Below are 20,107 nucleotides of genomic sequence, written 5' to 3'. Positions count from 1 at the left end.
TTACCTGCTGCTTGAGCATAAGAAGCCTCTGAACTTCAACGTAAGCTGTCTGAAGTGCTGTCCGGGCTTGCAGAAGGTTGTTATCCATGCACTGCAACGACTTGCTTAGTTCTTCCTCCCTTAAAGAAATATTCAGCAGCTGGTCGACCTGAGAACGTTCTGCCAAAAGAAACCATAGCCTTAATACTGGAAATCCTCTTTAGTATTTATTCAATAATATAGCTCCTCAGAACACGGAACTACATCAGTATCTAGAATAAGCCTTTATTTCTCCCCAATAGTACCCGAGACTCACTGAACCTCACAAATCATATAGTCAAGCCAGTTGCTGTCAGAGCGGGAAACCGAAAGTGAGAACTGGTAAGATGAAGGTGCCTCAAAGGTTCAGGAGTACCACCACGTGGTACCATCTTCCTAATAACCATTTCCCACCACTGCCCTTCCAGGGAAATCTTTGTCCCAAGCAAATCCACTGCTGCAGTTTGCACTTCCCTCTCTTCCTGTATCTGCCACACTATTCACCCAGGGCTTCTGCTTAGATTAGACCCCAGATCTGTTCTGCTTGCACTCTCCTCCTAATCCATATTTTTCTACTCTGTTAATTAACATATTTATGTTTATTAGAGAAATCTGCCTGAAGGAGCTATAGCAAACTTTTCCATTATTATAGTAGAAAATCAAACTTTTTTGTTACTTTAAATAAAATGTTCTATTATACAATATGTATTTGTCATCTCTGTTTGTCTTTTCCCCATTCAATATGCCAGGACCTCTTCCCTAAACACCAGACTCACATATCTAACTACCAACTTGGTATCCCTACCTAGGTGTCTCTAAGGTCCTTTTTAAAAATAAATAAATAAATAAATAAATAAATAAAAATGTTTTTATTTATTTCAGAGAAAGGAAAGGAAAGAGAGAGATAGAAACGTCAATTATGAGAAATTGGCTGCCTGCACACCCCCTACTGGGAATCGAGCCGGCAACCTGGACAGCTGCCCTGACTGGGAATCAACTGTGATCTCCTGGGTCATGAGTTGACACTCAACCACTGAGCTACACCAGCCGGTCCTTTAACTCAAGGGATCCAAAAGGGAACTCATCATCTTCCCCTATTCTCAACCTGCTCCTCATGGAGTTTTCTAGCTGTCATCATCCACACAGGTGCCCCAGCTAGAAACTGGGGTCATCCTCGGTTCCTATCTTACACATCACTTCCAATCCCCCAAGGCTCTTTCAATCACTTCCCGCACTAGCTCTCATACTGGATCAGGGTTAGGTTGAAGAAGCGTATCAGTCAGTGAACCATCTTAAAAACTTCTCATTTCACATGAGAAAAGCAACCAAGATTAATAAAAAATGGAGACTAAAAGAAATGAATAAATGACCAAAATGGACAAAAATTTACTGAAGGCCTGTTCCTCTTTATACCATTGAAAAGGCCCAATGAGACTTTCTGTTTTTATATTGAACTCAATTTGCCCAAAATATATATTAACTTTAGGTTACAGGTGTATGTGGCATCATACATTTCTCCTACAGATGCAACTGTTTGTTATGTATATAGTAGAAAATCAAACTTTTCCATGCACTAAGCAAGACAACAAAAGTGTAAAAAAAAAATAATAATAAATGGGCAATTAGTGTTTGAAAACCACAAACTATACTATGTAAAGTTGTAAAAAGGCTGAATTGCTAAAAGAACAATTTCCTTCTGCCAGAATATTCTGCACTATACCTTTCTTTCCTTTAATTTTCCTTCTTTTATTTTTTCTCTCAAGACTTGGGAGTTCAGGAGAAGATCCATCCTAAGGAAATACAGAAAATTGAATAATATTAAATATATAATGGCCATTATCTGGGGGGGAGGAGGGGAGAGAATTAGTTCTGAGATAGTCATACAATATTCTTTTATTATTTTTATCATCACCAACAGGATAGTAATAGAAGTCTCCTGTACATATGAACTAAAATATTAGCTGAATAAATATATACACATGATTTTTTTTTTAAATCTAAGGTCAAGTACCTTTTTAGCATTCTAGAGGTATTAAACCCCATAGGGCAGAGGCAAAGTATTTCATACCTTGGTAAAGCAAGACCTGGAAATATGGACAAAACCACTGATACATATATCTGATTTCAGAGTGGCACAGTTTCTACTTTAAATTTCAGCAATAAAATATTTACAATGAAAAGCTAAAGAGTCTATTGAACAAGCCCTAAAATATTGGCAATCATAGAACAATCTCTCACACAACTACAGTAGCTCAAAGGGGGGCAGAGCTGGAATTTGAATCCAAGCCTACAGCCCAAACCCTTATTCGCTCTGTTATATTATATCAATACTAGAGGCCCGGTGCACAAATTCGTGCACCAGTGGGGTCCCTCAACCTGGCCTGCGGGATCAAGCCAAAACCGGCTCTCCAACATCCCCGAGGGGTCCTGGAGTGCGAGAGGGCACAGGCTGAGGGACCCCACCCATACATGATTGGGGTCAGGGGGATACAGGAGGTCTCCAGGGTATGTCCAGCTCATCTCACTCAGGCCATACTCCAGCAGCAAGATAACCTACCGGTCGGAACATCTGCCCCCTGGTGGTCAGTACACATCATAGTGATTGGTTGACCAGTCAACTGTCTGCCCCAGTGGTCAGTGCACATCATAGTGAGCAGTTGAACAGCCTTAGCATATCATTAGCATATTACGCTTTTGATTGGTTGGACGGCTGACCAGACGATCAGACACTTAGTATATTAGACTTTTATTATATAGAATTGCCTCAGTATTAAATACCCATTTTTTCCACACTGCTAGATTCCAGATTGTATTACCATCACAATTCTTCCTTTTCAGAAAAGGTTTCTGAAAGAGTTAAGCAATATTAGCAACAGAGATGCCAGAACAGAAGTGGTGTCAGTGAAGGAACGGATTCTGAAAGGCCATTCTGGCTAACTGAAATACGAAAGACAGAGTAACGGAGATTACAAATACTTCTAAGACTATGCTTATATAGATGCACTCCAGTATATTAAGACTTGGTGTTAAGCCTAAAACTGCTAGATCCAACAAGCCTACATGCCCTCTGAAGGCAAGACTAGAATGCCTTTCTTCAGCAGCCGTACAGAATGCATCATGGAAACAGATAAAGTTACAGCTGAAGATGTGGCTTACTCCTTGTCATGTGATATAAAAATGATTGGCTTGATGACTAATTTTAGAGATGACTTCATATTTTCCTAGTACTGTACAATTGTATTCGGTTACAACGAACTTAGTAGAATTACTCAGTGAAAGAAACCAGGAGAATAATCTGAAAGAGTAAGAACCTCACAAGTCTTCTATGCCACCCAAGACACCCAAGGAAAATTAAACCGTTAAATCTTCCTTACAACATCCAAGTCACCACATAAAATGTTCTACAAAAGACACAAGGAATCATACTCACTCCAGTGGCTCTTCGTTTCTTTCTAACGTTCTGACCGTCATTTTGTTCAGCACCAGAGGTACAGCTACTATCTGTGCCTGCATCTGCCAAACTGGAGCCTGCGAGAGCTGAGGATGCACACGATGACAAAGAGTTTCCTTCCCCGTTACTCTCCTTGGCGCTCGGATTCTCTGAAGGTGGTCCAGAACTCGCCTGGCTGGTCAGGTCTTTTGTCAAATGCATCAAAGACTTTGCACAGTCGGAGGGTAACTGTGCGCTGTGCCGCCTTCGAGGAGCAACATTTTCCGCCCTTTCCCCTGTTCTTAGCGAGGCAGCCAGAGGAGTCACCTCCTGCTTAAGGCCCACGGTTGACTTCTGACTCTGTGCAGCCCTCAGCGAGTTAGTAGGTGAAAAAATCCGCTGCGGCTCATTTTCTTTGCCTGCACCCTCCTCAGTGAAGAAGCCGTACACAGGCGCCCTGTCCATGATCACACTGCTCTCCGAAAGGCTTCGCTTCCTTGCCAAGCCAGGAGACGAAGAAATGGACACGTCTTCCCACTGGAATCCTTCTAGAGTGGACAGGTCAGGTTCCTCATCCAAATCCAAGACCTCCTGTTCATTTTGAACCAGAGGCACCATTTCTATGCCAAACCTTAAGGAAGGAAGAAAAAAATCATAAATCCAACATGGCTGAGAGGAGGCAGCGCCACCCTGTGTTCCAGCCTCTGCTGTGCCCTGAAATGACAAACATAAATAAGGTGGCTCGGCCTGCGAGGACCTCAGTCTGAGAGCTTTACGTAAATTACCAGTGTGAGTTTTGTATTGTAGGTATTGTAAAGCAAGACACAGACAGAAGTCTAAATTAGTGATTCTTACTAAATTAGAAATTAGTACACAGCGATGAGAACATGAGAAAGTAAAAATTGAGGTTTTTATTTAACATGGAGCTTGAAACCAACAAGTACATAATTTTTATAACAAACAAACCAAAACAAACAGAAACATCTAATAAGCATTCACAAATGTCAGACATTATACTAAGAACTTTATATTTTTGTTGTTGTTGAATATGTCTTACTGATGTTTTAGAGAGAGAAGAAGGAGAGAAACACCGACGTGAGAAATATCAATCAATTGCCTCCTGTACACACCCCGACTGGGTATGTGCCCTGACTTGAACTGTACACAGGATGATGCTCAACCAGCTGAGCCACATGGGCCGGGGCAGAGCTTTATACAGTAGGTCGTCGAGTTATGTCGGAGATCCGTTCCTACAGTGCTAAGTAACGCGATTTTCGACATAAGCACCTAGTCACTCACATGGAGCACATACATAGCAGTAATGAAGTGAAACAGTAAAAAACATTTAAAAGAAAGATAACAATTCCTGACCTTTTCTTGTAGTAAATAAATGATAAAAAACATAAAGCACATATGCCAAAATGACAGAACTTTTTTTTTTTTTTTTTTATAAATAAATGGGCGATGGCGCCGTAACCACAAAACAGCGTACGTGAGTCTGACGTAACCCAAGGACTGCCTGTATTTGTAATCTCAATACTCACAAGTTATGGGAAAGGGAAAGGGGGTACAATAAATACATTATTTCAATAAGGAAAGAAATGTAACTAATCAGCAGGATGATGTTCAAGTAGCAAATTTGTTGAATGCTACTTTATCATTCAGAAAATTTCATACCTCAACATCAGATGATTAGCCAAATTATTACATAAGTACTTAAGAAAAAATACTTTGTGATAACATGTATAATGCCCAGAGTAAATACGAAAGGGTAAAGATTCTAGGTAAAAGAAAATGAAAATTGTTATACTTAAAGTTGCATCACTCAATGAAGATCTACAGATAAGAATCAGATTTATATACTTTTTAATACTGTTACTTTCTGGCCCCTAAAACCAAAGTGCAGGATTTCTGATTTATTTTTTTTTAACTATGTCCCCAGTTCATTTCTCAGAATTGAGCTTCTTTTTAACCTAAATTTCCGGCTAGGAAACATTTTATTCCATTTGTTATAGAGTAGCAGTCACTCTGACAGTTAAATACAACATTCACAACACATTTTAAAAAATTAATTTGAGGAAGGAAGGGAAGAGGGAAGGAGGGAAGGAGGGAGGGAGGGAGGGAGGGAAACATTGATTTGTTGTTCCACTTATTTATGCATTCATTGGTTGATTCTTGTATGTGCCCTGACCAGAGATTGAACCCACAACTTTGGTGTATCAGAACGACGCTCTAACCAACTGAGCTACCAGGCCAGGGCACACGTATTTTTTGCAAACATTTAATTAAAGGTAACAAGAATTCTTCTCCTGACCAGGGTCAAAGGGTAAACTTGAGGAGAAATGGATATTGAAAAGCAACACATACCTGGGTAAGCCTTTGCCCAGCTCTTGCTTTTTCTTGGTTACTTGATGAATGACCTGCTCCCAGTTGACATTTCTCCGAGATGCATTTAGGATCTGCCGCAGGGTCGGCTTGAGCCCAGACTCCTTCTCCGTGTCACTCTTCCGATGGCCGCTGATATTGCGAATGCGGCGAGCACTGTTGAGGTTTGGCTCAGGAAGGTGCGCTCCAGGTTTGCTCTTCAAACTAATGTGCCGGGTGAGATCTCTTTGGAGTGATGCAGGAAAGCCCAGCTTACTTAGTTCGGGCAGGAGAAGGCCTGAGGGCTGAGTTATATCGCTCTTTTGGAGCTCTGCATCCAAGCTAGGACTCTCAAAGCCCTCCGTCTCATAAGATACATGAGATTTAACAGACTCATCAACCTGTCCACCTTCTAGAGAGGCTTTTAAGTCTAGTAGTAAACGAGAGTGTGGACTGGCTACAGATGTCATTTGTAACTCAGATTCCTTCTGGTGAACTACTGACTCGCATGGGGACGTGGACAGTTTTCCAGGTGTTTTCAGGTTTTGGCGCTCTCCCTCCTTCTCATCAGCATTTTGAGTGCTGCAGGGTAAGACTTCTGTCGTTGCAGAATCCAGGGTTCCAATTTGTGTTCCGTGCTTTTCCACCTCAGATATCTCTCCATCACTCTCATCTTCTAACGAGTGTACTTGAAACTCAATCTTCAAAGATCCTTTTTCGGACTCTTCTACATTCCTACTTGCTTTTTCATAGTTCCTGGTCCTTTTAGAAGTGCCAGGAAGGGGATCTTGCAATGACCCAGGAAACTGTAGTGCCTCTTTGGCTTTTTGTAGAGTATTACTTAAAGTTTCATCAGGTTCCCTCTGAGTGCCAAATCTGTTTTTATTCCCTTTTAAAACACGAGGACATGAACTTTGCAATTTGGACCTGTAAGAAGAGCCATGATTGTCTTCCCCCTTGTGTTTGTTTAAGGAATTTGAATGTTTTCCGGGGAAAAAATAATTCGCTTTGGTGTTTTTTGAGGGATTCTTTGAATCTTGCTTTAGAGGGACTGATTTAGTGACTGGAATTGGAAGAAGTGGGGATTTTAATGATGGCATCTTATTTAAGTTATACGCTTGCTCAGGTTTTTCTATAATGCAGTCAGAAGTGGCTTTGTGATTAAGAGATCCAGTATGTGTTTCTTTTTGTGTCTTCAATGTTGGGGAATTATTTGATTCATCAATTTGGGTCGCTTGTGTTCCTTGGATTAAGGTGAAATCAAAGAAAGGCTTATCTATCATTTCTGACTTGTTCCCAGTAATGTCTTTCATTGCCGATTGTAAATCCAGAGCCTTCTGGGATGGGTAAGGAGTCCAGCGGCGGTGCTTTTCCCTCGCGACACTGCTGTTCTTCCCACCGATTTTGGAAGCTATGGTCTCTGTCTGTTTAGAGGTTTGGCTTTCTGGCTGCTCAAAATTGAAGTCAAATAAGCTTTGTGAAGAAAATTTATCACTTGTATATCCTTCAGAAGGACCTCTGTATGTGGCAACTGTACTTACTTTGTCATTTTCTTGCCGCTGCCATTTATATCTCTCTTGATTGTATTTGTTTGACTTGGATTTCTTGTTCCATGGCTTAGCCATGTCTTCCATTTTACAGTTAGAATTTCTGTTTCTGCCTGGTTGAAATTTGTCTCCAGGGCTACTGTAATTCCAACTATTTGAACTGCGTACATTGGATTTCCAGTTTCCGTTACTGCTGTTCACATGCCAACTGGAAAAGCCACCTGTTCCTTCAGAATGCCAGCCGGAATTCCTTCCTGTACCATTGTGACTCCAATCTACCGTTCCATTATTTGAATGCCAACCACCTCCAGAATTACTATGGTTATGAAACCAAGTTGAGGGGCCTCCTGCAACACCCTTATGCCACCCTCTTGGTCCAGCACCATTCCGCAAAGAATGTGCAAAGCTGTTCTTCCTAGAATTATTAAAGCCATCTTTCTCCCACTTCCAATCCCGCTGAGGAGGTCCCCGATGGTGCCATGCTGGCTGGCTGTAGCTTTCTCTGTCTTGGTAAGGGATTCTGTCTTCTCGTCTCCGCTGGAGCTGCCTGTCTTCAGACTTTATTTCTTGGCTGCCACTGGAAGGTTCATCTTGTCTGAAAGAAAAAGATTTTCATTACCGATTTAAAGGAATTCTTTTACTTCCTTAAAAGGCATAACCCACCACACTTCCCCTCGACCTCCCTCCCCTGTTACTTAGACTATTTTGTAATATAGAGTCCATTTTTATTTTTAATAGTAGTTGCTGGCCAGGGCCAGCATTTTAAAAATAAAACCAATTATATTTTGATGCTATGATTAGTTATCATAATTAATACAATTTAAGTTCAGCTGGTCTTAATATTATGATTTCTCCAGTTATTGGTTCTTTCTGGAAAAAAACAAAACAAAAAAACTATTTCTTAAACTATTTTAAATGGTAAGGTTTTACTATGTCAGTGGGGGCAAATTAAAAAAAAAAAAAAGATTTTACTATGCATAATCATGTTCATTAATAAACACTTTCAATGACTGTTAGAGGAGAATGAAAACTTCTACCCCGTTTCCCCGAAAATAAGACAGTGTCTTATATTAACCCTTTGCACTCCGCTGTCCCCTCTCAGGGGACATCGGAATTCTAGCATATCACTCAGATGTCCCCTCTCAGGGGATATTGCAGTTTATTAGTGATTACGGGGAATTGAGTTAATTCAACACACGTTTCTGCCACAAAGTAGCGTCAAGTAGCTGGTAGCCAATGTCCAGAATGGTTCAGAGTGCAAAGGGTTAATTTTTTCTCCCAAAGATGAGCTAGTTCTTATTTTCAGGGGATTTCTTTTTTTTTTTTTTTTTTTTTAAATCAATCTTTATTGTTCATATTATTACAAAGGTTCCTCATTTCTTCCCCCCTCCACCAGGTTCCCACCCCACCCTCTGCCCCCTCCCCATCCCCCATTGTCCTCATCCATAGGTGCACAGTTTATGTTCAGTCTCTTCCTCCCTCCCTTTCCCCGATAGTAAATCTTCAGGGGATTTCTTATCTTTCCATGCGCTAGGTCTTATTTTCGGAGGATGTCTTATTTTCGGGGAAACACAGTATGCACTGTTCCTATTCCTGAAGGGCTTACAACCTAGTTGATAAAATATGGTCACAGAGTAAAATAGCACAAAACAAATAAGCAGCACCCACAAGAAGTGCTAAGGCATTCCATGTGCTTGAGGTTTTTATAAAGAAGTAACGGCTGTATGAATTATTCATGTTAGACAGGGAGCCCACAGAAATGTGATTAAACTTAAGTAAACATCACAGGAATGTGTGTAAAATTATATTCTCTACAAACTTCTTATGGTATGTCTAGCATAGTGCTTAGCATATGGAAGGTGCTCAAAAAATTGAGTAATACTAGGTAAAATTTATTGAGTACCTACTAATTGTCAGGCATTTAACGCTTAGCATTTTATATAAATTATCTCATTTAATTTTGCAACTCTGAAACAAATATTTTTATTATTCCTACTTTTTAGCTGAGGATACCGAGGATTAGAGCAGTAACCTGTCCAGAGTAGTAAGTGGTATAAGAGATTTGGACCTTGGCAGTCAGTCTCTCCACTCTCAGCCACTAGGCCTTGACAGAATGAATATCCCAAAATAAAGTTTCTATAGTTGGGTTCCCTGTTCTGAACTTGACATGAATCTTAAACTCAGAACTGACTTTATTTTTTTTAAATATATATTTTATTGATTTCAGAGAGGAAGGGAGGTGGAGAGAGAGACAGAAACATCAATGATGAGAGAAAGTCATTGATCGGCTGCCTCCTGCACATCCCCAAGTGGGGATCGAGTCCACAACCCGGGAAATGTGCTGGGATCCAACTGTGACCTCCTGGTTCACAGGTCAACACACAACCGCGGAGCCATGTAGGCCAGGCTCAGTACTCACTTAATTGGCTCTAAAAGCTTCTAATGTCTTTGAGATTGGAAGTTAACTATAATAATTAGAAATTACCTATAACATGAATTTATTGAGAAGCTCTTTTATCCTTTAACTTAATGTTTAATCTTCACACAAATAAGCTAACAATGGCACAAGAGTGTAATAACCAAAATAGAAGTTAGTCTCCTAGAGGCACTACTAACATCTTAAAACAAGAGTGAAGTACAGCTACACTGAAAGTAGTGAGAATGTCATTTGAAGGACTGAACAATTAAAGAACCAAGTTGCCAAGGACATTTTAAAACTAAGAAAGTCTCCTTCAAGGACATGTTAAAAAAGCATTTAACATATAAAGTAAAAATTATTTTCTTTTTATATTCAAACCTCTAACTAAAAATGAAAGGTAGACCAGATATAACTATTACTCAAGAAGGATCCCTAAAATTTTTTTTTAGAAATTGAAATGTTTCTCATCATGTCCTAGGACTTGCAAAATTACCCCATCTCATAACTGGTTCTCTCTTTTACTCATATGTGAAAATTTGCTTCAATAATTAAAGTATTGAGACCACAAATCAGCAAAGTTAAAATATAAAAACCATCCTAATACATTAATATAGATGTAGGTATGAAATTAAGTAGTACAAGCAGGAAAACTTATACTGCTGAAATGATCTTGTCAAATTTAAAAGATAAATTTATTCAATAAATGTTTACTAAAGCACTTAAACATGAAACCATAAATCAAATATGGTAGAAGCACCATGTTAATTCAATTAAGCAAAACAGTTTTTCCTAAGGGATGCAATAAGAATATTATCTAAAATAGTCACATGAAGCCTGTATACTAATGCTTTTTCTACAATAAAATTTCGATATCAAATAAAAAGAATTTTTTAATAACCAAAAAACTTTGGAACTAATAAAAATAGTCCTAAACAGAATTCTCAACATGGTAAAAATTTATGTAGCTTTATGTAGGAATAACACTGAGGTGTGTTTTTTTAACCAAAGAGTACAGGAGTTCAAGAAAGCATTCCACTGCCCTTTTATGTATAAAACAGCAACTTTGAGCTAAACTTTACAATTAAGATAAGATGGAATGCTATAGTATAGACTGACAAGTATGGAAATGGAAAATGTATTCTCTATCCTATTTCAGATAGGCTTTTTTTTAAAAAAATCAAAATCATTACTCACCGACTTTGTTCTCTTCTTTGCTTTATTAACTGAACGAGTTCCTTGTCAAAGTAATCTTCTTCTTCTTCTTCTCCCTTTCCATCATCTTCTCTTTCCTGGGCATCAATGTTATCTTTGTGCAACTGGCCAGAAATATGCTTTGCATATGCGGAAAGACCCACTTCTGTGACCCCGCACACCCGGCACTCATGACTGCTGTCCCTAGGGAAAGAGGGAGATGAGGGGCATTCAATTCTCCCCACTGGCATGGCACACTCACCAGATCTGCTATAGTTTCCTCTGAAAGACACTGCACAGGTTGGCACAGTGGAAAATTAGTGCTAATCAATTTCAATAGTCCTTTCATCCCTTTTAATGTGTTTGTTCATAGTTTACTTTTTTAAATGAATTTAAGATTCTTTTCCAGCAATCAAGAGGCAGTACACTTCAGAATAATGTCGTTTAGGAGGAGAAATCTTCTTGAGTTGCTGTACTTAAAATCTTGCCAGAGGAAACATGGTGAAAGGGGAGGCAGGGGAGGGGGCTCAGAGCAAACAGAAGTTGCTCTGGAGCACACCCATGGTGCCAGCTGCACTCAGGAAGCCTGGTGACAGCACTTCCATTTAATATCTGGCTCAAGAACTTTCTCCCAGTGAAAGTGAAGGGGTGGAGAAAAGAGTAGGCCGTACAGCCAATCCCAGCCGGGTAACTAAACCGAACAGCTGGAGCTCGGCCTGGAATGTGAAGATTCCGGACCCGGGGCAAATGACCAGAGTCGTCTCAGCAAGCTTTTTTGGTCTGAGTGATACATGTGATCTACATTCTGCATCAGAAGGGCTTATTTTAAAGGGAATGGAAAGCATTTCAGTTGTAGGAAGTCAACAGCTGTGCTAGGCAAATGGTTTTTCTCAAGTTTCAGAATACGCTACAGTTTAGAGAGAAGCAAAACCAAGTTCTTAGTTAAGAAATTGATTGAGCAGACTTCTTCTTTTACTTTACACACACAGTGGTAAAGTGCATGCTTGGCCAGTTCAAGAAGCTGTAGGAGATGAATAATTTAACTGCTTTTTTAGCATCCTGAAATCCCTTGATGGTTCAGCTGTCTATGTGGTCATTAAGAAACAACTCAACTCTTATCGTCTGTGTTGGGGTTACACTAGTAACTTTTGTTAAATATTTTTGCATTTCCTATACCGATCTATTAAAAAAAAACCTCACCACAGAAGACATGCTGTCTTTGATAAAATAAACTATATGTATATACACGACTCCGACTTCCCCTCACATACACCCATCAAGACATGGCAGATTCCTATCAATTAACCAGAAGAGACCTTCAAAACTGAGTGCTTCATTTACTAGTTACAAATCACCTAAACAATCATTTAAAAAAAACACACAACTTATTAAGCAAATACGAAATTCTAGGTACCATGCTAAGTAGATGGCTACAAGTTGTCTAGGGTGACAAAATATAAACAAAAAGTGCCCACTATGCTGAGTAAATTTAAAAACAAAGAACACACTATTATTTTACTTTGCAAGAATCATGGAAAACACCTCAGAAAAATGGGGAAAATTCATAGTTTTTTGGGCTTTGTAATCTTAAATGCTCTGGATATAGTTTTTGACATTAAGATTCATCTTAGCCGAATCCGGTTTGGCTCAGTGGATAGAGCATCGGCCTGCAGACTGAAAGGACCCGGGTTCGATTCCGGTCAAGGGCATGTACCTTGATTGCAGGCACATCCCCAGTAGGGGGTGTGCAAGAGGCAGCTGATCGATGACTCTCTCATCGATGTTTCTAACTATATATCTCTCTCCCTTCCTCTCTGTAAAAAAAAAAAAAAATCAATAATATATATATTTTTCCCCCCCCCACTTAAATCAACTGTGTTTTCTGGTTAGAAAGTCTTTTTGGTTTTAAACTCTCTAAAATTATGGAACATGTTTTAAGTCTATTTTTCTATCTAAAAGCTTACAGAATGCTAACCTGTATATTGCAGTACCAGGAACCTCATTCTAAAAGGCATTCTTAAGTAAAATTCTGATTTTATCCTTATTTCTAAAATGCAGAAAATTTTCCTCATCTCCAAACTATCAAAATCCCTCTCTCTTTAAAGATATAACTGGGAGGCCACACTGACTTTTTAAAATATTAAGGAATGTAGTGTAAAGTAGGCAGTATTTAACTCTTGTTAAAAATAGACATTCATATTCATAAACCCACACACTTTGCAATCTCCGAAGCACAATCATATGTTGGACATGTAATAGACACTTAAACACAGATTTTAAAAACATTTCTGCTTTCCTTGCAAAAATGAATTATTAACCATGGTTATTCGATAGAAAAACACCTTAAGAGATCCTGCCCAGGAGGGGACAGGCACCAAAAATATTAACAATGGAAACAAGTTATAAAAAAAACAGAAATTGCTAATATTTTTCTTATAAATAAAATCTAGTTTAAAGAAGAGACAGATAAGCTTTACAAGAAACTTCAAAAAGAGAAAAGAGGATCCATATTTATCTATGGGAAGAACAGAGTAGGTCAACCACAAGTCTTAAAAATTAGAACATATCTGCGTCTGGAGACAAGCATATTCTATACACGATATGCACTCATGCTTCCATAGACGTTAACAGCAAATTAAATAAAATCATAATAATGAGACTTTTCAGTTCTTTATCAATAACCAGTTAAAACATTACTTTGTATAAATATATAAAGTAATTCTTGGGAAAAAGTACTGCTTTACTTCTTGACTAATAAAGGCAAAAATTCTCCTCAGGGCATGCAAAGGGCCAAAATTAGCTTCATCCTGTTACCACCCAATTTCCTCTCGTGTGTGAAAGGCAAAGCCTTAAGATATTCTAGCATAAGCTTTTCTTTATTAAGCTTGCTCTAACTATATCACAACAGCTGGTTGATAAATAAAGGTTTGTGTCTTTTTAATAGCATCTATCCATAGAAACTACTTTCAGGCCACACATCTGAACAAGTATATTAGGAAAAAAATAAGGAAATGCTTCAGATATCCACAATTATGAACCAAATAAGACAAGTTATTTAATTCTCAATCAAGCTGGCATTCAAAACCTAAAAAATATGCTCTTTACATTTTTAACCTAATCACAACCAAAAGTTACTATAGCGATACAAATATAAAAAATAAAAAAATAAAAAAACAGGAAGCTTTAACATCAGAAAGCCAGCATTTAAACATGAAATTCAGCAGAGGAGGAAAAAATCACAAACTGATGACAAAAAAAAGAAAAATAAATAATAATTGATAACTATGTGTCTCTATGCATAAATTAATGATAACTGCTTGTCCTTACAGTAAATGCTCCAAGTAAGTACATGATTTGAGATTTTGTTTTTATAGTTTTGTCAGCTGTTTTTTCTTGCTATCTGCTTGCCTTCTCCCTTTTAATTTGTTACAGGCCAGAAAACCATATATAACATTAGCATTGCATCTAAAAAATCCTAAATAATAAAAGGCTAATATGCAAATTCATCAAGTGACAGAATGTCTGGTCACTATGATGCGCACTAACCACTAGGGGGCAGACCCTCAATGTGGGAGCTGCCCCCTGTTGGTCAGTGGCTCCCACAGGGAGAGCACCGCTCAGCCAGAAGCTGGGCTCACAGCTGGTGAGCGCAGCAGCGGTGGAAGGAGCCTCTCTCTCCTCCACTGCAGGGCTAAGAACCCCTCGGGGGATTATAGCAGGCTTTAATCTACCAATAAAATCAACTTCAGGGACCTTACCCTCCCCCCAAGTGCACGAAAGTCATGCACCAGGCCTCTAGAGAGTAAATAATATTAAAGTCCTCTCCTCTAAATAAAAAGAGTTTGGGTGTTAAAGTGGACATTTATATTGTCAGCTCAGAGACTTCTAATGCTCCAAATAACAAAATGGTAGACAAATTCTCCATGGCAGTTAAATTCTCCACTGGATGAAGGAAAAACAAGTTACAGAATAATACATATGTAGCCGTGGTTCAGTTATGTCACTAAGACAAAATGTGTGTGTACAGCTAAATATACATCTATGCACACACAGAAAGAGGTTTGGACAGGATATACACTGAACTGCTGACTTTCTTCTAAGAGGAGAGTAAGAGCTGGGGCTCGAGAGGGGGTGGGGAGAGTTAGATGACCTCTAGTTTTTTTTACTTTATGATTCTGTATTGATTATGAACATGAATCTTAATCAAAATTTGTTTTTTAAATGTTTTAAATAGCTGATTAGTGGTATTTGAATATAGCAGGCTTTAATCTACCAATAAAATCAACTTCTCTCCTAATGACTAGATTTATTGACCTCATTTGTTTTATTTTATAATATAGTCAGGTGGCAGGCAAATGGCCCAGAATAAGGTGAATTTCTGAAGGAAGTTTGTTGGAAATGGAATTCAGTAATTAAGATGGCCCATATATTGTTGAAAGTTGACTATTTCATAGGTTCCCAATAATAGTGAGTTGATATATATTCAATGTTATAAGGGCTCTCCACGCTAAAACAGAGTGAAAGGATCATACTGCTGCTAAGACCTAACCTTCACACAGTAAATGGAAAACTCCACTCATATGCTAAACAGGTGCTGAAAGTTTAATCACATATTAATTTGCTCACACAATCTAAAACTGCATTACTTAAAATATATATAACTCAAATGGCTTAGGTTGGCATCTGAACAAAGCTTGTAACTATTATGCATGGAATCTACATATATAAAAAGCTAACATGCAAAGTGTCCCCTCGGGAGTTCAACCATGAGTTCAATCGCTCCCTATGATGTACGCTGACCCCCAGGGGGTGGCACGGAATAAAGGAAGGCTGGGGAAAGGAGGCCCTGATTGGCCTTGATTGCTAGCCAGGCATAGAGACCCTACCCATGCACAATTTTGTGCACCAGGCCTCTGGTAAGATATAATTAATATTTCTCAGTTCCCCGATGTTTATGTTTCATATTGACTTCAAATTTCAAATTCACAAAAATCAAAACATCAGAAAAAGGAACCATAGAAGAAAAAAACGACAATGGAATACACACATATGCTACATTTAATTTTTTAAAGGTACTTACTTACTAGGTTTTCTTTCCTTAAACACCTTAAGCCTTATATCACAAAATAGCACTTTGATCTTACACTAATGAGATTCTGTACTATTTAGCAGACTTTGGACTTTTCAGACTATTCTAGCAACACTAAAGTTTACTGCATGCAATAAAATGTCCTAATTGCAAGGCTGGTGTGGAAAAATGACAAAGCTGCTAGCCCATCTCAATACTCCTACTTACTATAGCTGCTGTGAATTCTACACATTTGAGATGCACAAAGATTTAATCTTTTTGAATGACAAAAAAAATCTATTGTACTTGTTATTAATCCTAAAAGATAGTTCTATGCCCTAAGATAATATTCATTTATGAAGGATAACTATGAAACAGGCTGACAGGTCTCATTATCCTCAGCTCCCCCCACATTCAGAAGTTTATGGAAGATAATGGTTCCCATACCTGCCCTTCAGGTTCTCAAGTTCCCTGTGATGCAACATGCTCCTCATGTGTTCGTCCATCTCCTTCAAAATTAAAGAAAGCAGATTAAACTAAGGGGGGTTGTGTTGTGAAAAAAAAATTCCTCTGTTCATGTTCAATCAACAATAGGAACTCAAGCTCCTAGTGTCAAAAGTGTTTGTGGTTACTCTTCTCAATTCAATATTGAAATCAGTTCCTTATTAAATATTTCTTTAGCTATGTTCTATTTTCAAATAAAGGAATTTTAAAGAAAGGCCCATATAAGTGGCTTTCTAAAAAGGTTAGAAAGTATATTGTTTTTAGAAGACAAAAATTTTATGAATAAACTAGAGGCCCAGTGCACAAATTTGTGCACAAGTGGGGTTCCTCAGCCTGGCCGACAGGGCTGATCGGGGCAGCAAGACGTTGGCTGGCGGGGGGGAAAGAGACTGTGGAAGGCTGGCCAGCCAGCCCTATTGGAGCTGTCGGCCAGAGGGACTGCAGGAGCACAATGACCACCAGAGGGAAGCTCCTGCATTGAGTGTCCGCCCCCTCGTGGTCAGTGTGTGTCATAGTGACCTACTGACTGGTCATTCAATCATTCAGTCACTTAGGCTTTTATATATATAGATTATGTGAGCCTGACTGGTGTAGCTCAGTGGTTGAACATCAACCTATGAACCAGGAGATCACAATTTTGATTCATAGTCAAGGCACATGCTTGGGTTGTGGGCTCAGTCCCCAGAGTGGGGAGTACAGGAGGCAGCTGATCAATGATTCCATCATTGATATTTCTATTTCTCTCTCTCTCTCTCTCTCTCTCTCTCTCTCTCTCTCTCTCTCTCTCTCTCTCTCTCTCTCCCCGCCCCACCACATCCTCTGAAATAAATTTTAAAATGTATATTTTTTAAAATAATAAATTATGTGGGTTAAATTCTATCCCAATATAAGGAATTCACTAAAGTTTTTTTTTAACTCTGAAATCATATAAATTCTCAATTATATGATTACTTTCCTACATGGAATACACACATATGCTACATTTAATTTTTCCCCACCCAACTGAAAGTTTTTCAAAAGTAAGTTACAACTCATATTCATGTCTTGGACTGGGCCTGGCATATAATTTTCAATATCTGTTAAATGAACAGATGGATACATCAATTCTAGACAGAACTTATGGATATAACAGAACTTCTCCATGATTGGTCATAAACTTTTTTTTTTTTTAAATATATTTTATTGATTTTGTACAGAGAGGAAGGGAGAGAGATAGAGAGCTAGAAACATCGATGAGAGAGAGAGTCATCGACCAGCTGCCTCTTGCACACCCCCTACTAGGGATATGCCTGCAACCAAGGCACATGCCCTTGACTGGAATCGAACCCGGGACCTTTCAGTCCCTAAGCCAACGCTCTATCCATTGAGCCAAACCGGTCTTGGCTGATCATAAACTTTTTATAAATATTTGAACACAGCAGCTCAATCATGCCTTCATCTTCACTGCCTGCTGCCCCTATTTGATTTGTTTGGTTCTAAAGAAAAGTTTCAAAATTTACTAGTTCTCCCCTTTCTGTATCCACCCTTTTTGGAAAGATAATTAAATCTGTGGGAAGAGCTTGCACTTTAAAACATACACATGTATATGTACATATTTCAAAAAACTCAAAAAGCTGTAAAGATCTATCCCTTTGCAATGCCAAAGTAATATATAGGCAGTATGCCAGAAGAAGAGAATGGCTTTTAGCCCTAGCTGGTTTGCCATATAAATTTTGGAGAGTTTTTTTTCCTAGGTCTGTGAAATATGCCATTAGTATTTTAATGGGGATTGCATTAAATCTATAGATTGCTTTGGTTAAGCACTATCTGGTTTGAATTAATGGATAAGAGCGTCAGCCTGTGGACTGAAGGGTCCCAGGTTCAATTCCACTCAAGGGCACATGCCTCAGTTGCGGGCTTGATCCCCATTGATGTTTCTAATGATCTCTCTCTGAAATCAATTTTTTAAAAATTTAGAGAATGGCTTTTACATATATTATTAGCTGTATTGAGTATTGCTATTAGCTATGCCCTGTGCTTAAAACATTTTCTCACTTGAACTGTAAAACACTGCTGAGGGAGTATTATCCTATATAATAAAAGCCTAATATACTAATTGACCAAATAGCAGAATGACCAATCGCTATGATGAGCACTGACCACAAGGGGGTAGACGTTCAATGCAGGAGCTGCCCTGAGCCCGCAGGCCCTAGGCCACCCAAGGCAGGTGCCAGCAGGGCCCCCCAATCACCCCACTGGTTGCCTCACAGAATGAATGCAAAGAGAAACCCAACTGAGTTCTCAAAATAATTGATAAAGATCTCCAAGCACAGGATTAAAGTAACAAATACCTCCTCAGTTACCAAGCTTCTATTTAGATCCTTTTATATTTAGTTCGTATTATGTGTGTGTTTTAATCCTCACCCAAGAATATGTTTTTATTGATTTTATTTATTTATTTTTCAGAAAGAGAGGAAGGGAGAGGTTGCCTCTCGCATGTGCCCCGACTGGAGATCAAACCCACAACCTTTTGGTGCAGATACTACTACAACCAACTGAGCCACTGGGCCAGGGCAGCATCATGTTTTTGTTTGTTTGTGTGTTTTTTTGTTTGTTTTTATTTTTTTTTTTAACTTTTCTTTTTTTTTTTTTTTTTTTTTTTAATATATTTTATTGATTTTTTTTTACCCCCTCCCTCCCTCCCACACATCCCCTCCCTCCCCAGAGTTTTGTGTCCATTGGTTGCACTTATATGCATGTATACAAGTCCTTCGGTTGATCTATATATTTTTTTTTTTTTTTAAACTTTTCTATTGCTTTTTTAGAGAGAAAGGGAGAGGGAGAGAGAAAGAAACACTGATGTGAGAAACATTGATGGATTGCCTCCAGCACAGATCCCAACTGGGGAACGAGCCCATGACCGGGGCATGTGCCCTGACTGGGAATTGAACCAGCGATCTTTTGTTGCACAGGACACTCAACCAAACCCCCCTGGCCAGAGCAGTATTATGTGTTTGATTGTTTTTTAAAGAGGAGGAGGGAGATGGGGAAATTTGATGGGCAACAAATCTGGAAAACCATATATATTTTAAAACCTTTTTTTGTCCAGATGGCATGGCTTAGTGGTTAAGCGTCAACCTATGAGCCAGGAGGTCACAATTCAATTCCCAATCAGGGCACATACCCAGGTTGTGGGCTTGATCCACAGTGTTGGGTATGCAGAAGGTAGCCAATCAATGATTCTCTCTTATCATTCTCTCTCTCTCTCTCTCTCTCTCTCTCTCTCTCTCTCTCTCTCTCTCTCTCTCTCCCTCCCTCCCTCCCTCCCTCCCTCCCTCCCTCCATCCTTCCCTCCCTCTCTAAAATCAATAAAAATATTTTTTTTAAAAACAAACTTTTTAAATATGTATTTTTTAACTTGAGGGCTTTTCAGTCTTTGATAAATTAAGGAATATCAAGATACACAGGGATGGAGTAAACAGCTCATACTTGAAGTCAACCTAAGATTCCTTTCTCCTCCACAGTATATTTGGAAAAACCAGGGTTACACTACTTTGGGAAACTAGGGAGAGCACTGCTTCAACATA

General features: G+C 38.9%; 1 protein-coding gene across 5 annotated transcripts in view; it reads right to left on the bottom strand.

The window, feature by feature from the left end:
• ZNF106 (zinc finger protein 106) overlaps positions 1-20,107 on the bottom strand; it is a 54,914-nt gene that overhangs the window by 23,538 nt on the left and 11,269 nt on the right. For 2 of the 5 annotated variants that reach the window (XM_084902745.1, XM_084902744.1), the window contains exons 3-8: positions 16,485-16,546; positions 10,973-11,173; positions 5,816-7,954; positions 3,449-4,079; positions 1,739-1,808; positions 5-159 (exon numbers count right to left, since the gene is read on the bottom strand). In XM_084902745.1, the coding sequence (XP_084758871.1) occupies positions 5-159; positions 1,739-1,808; positions 3,449-4,079; positions 5,816-7,954; positions 10,973-11,173; positions 16,485-16,546 (3,258 nt within the window). The remainder of the gene's footprint in view (positions 1-4; positions 160-1,738; positions 1,809-3,448; positions 4,080-5,815; positions 7,955-10,972; positions 11,174-16,484; positions 16,547-20,107) is intronic. The other 3 variants (XM_084902746.1, XM_084902747.1, XM_084902748.1) reach the window with 3 other exon arrangements.

Source organism: Pipistrellus hanaki (genome assembly GCF_964339955.1).
Source record: "Pipistrellus hanaki genome assembly, chromosome: 1".
Taxonomy (NCBI): domain Eukaryota; kingdom Metazoa; phylum Chordata; class Mammalia; order Chiroptera; family Vespertilionidae; genus Pipistrellus; species Pipistrellus hanaki.
Note: the sequence above shows the minus strand (reverse complement) of the source record. Positions and strands in the feature narration are given on the sequence as shown.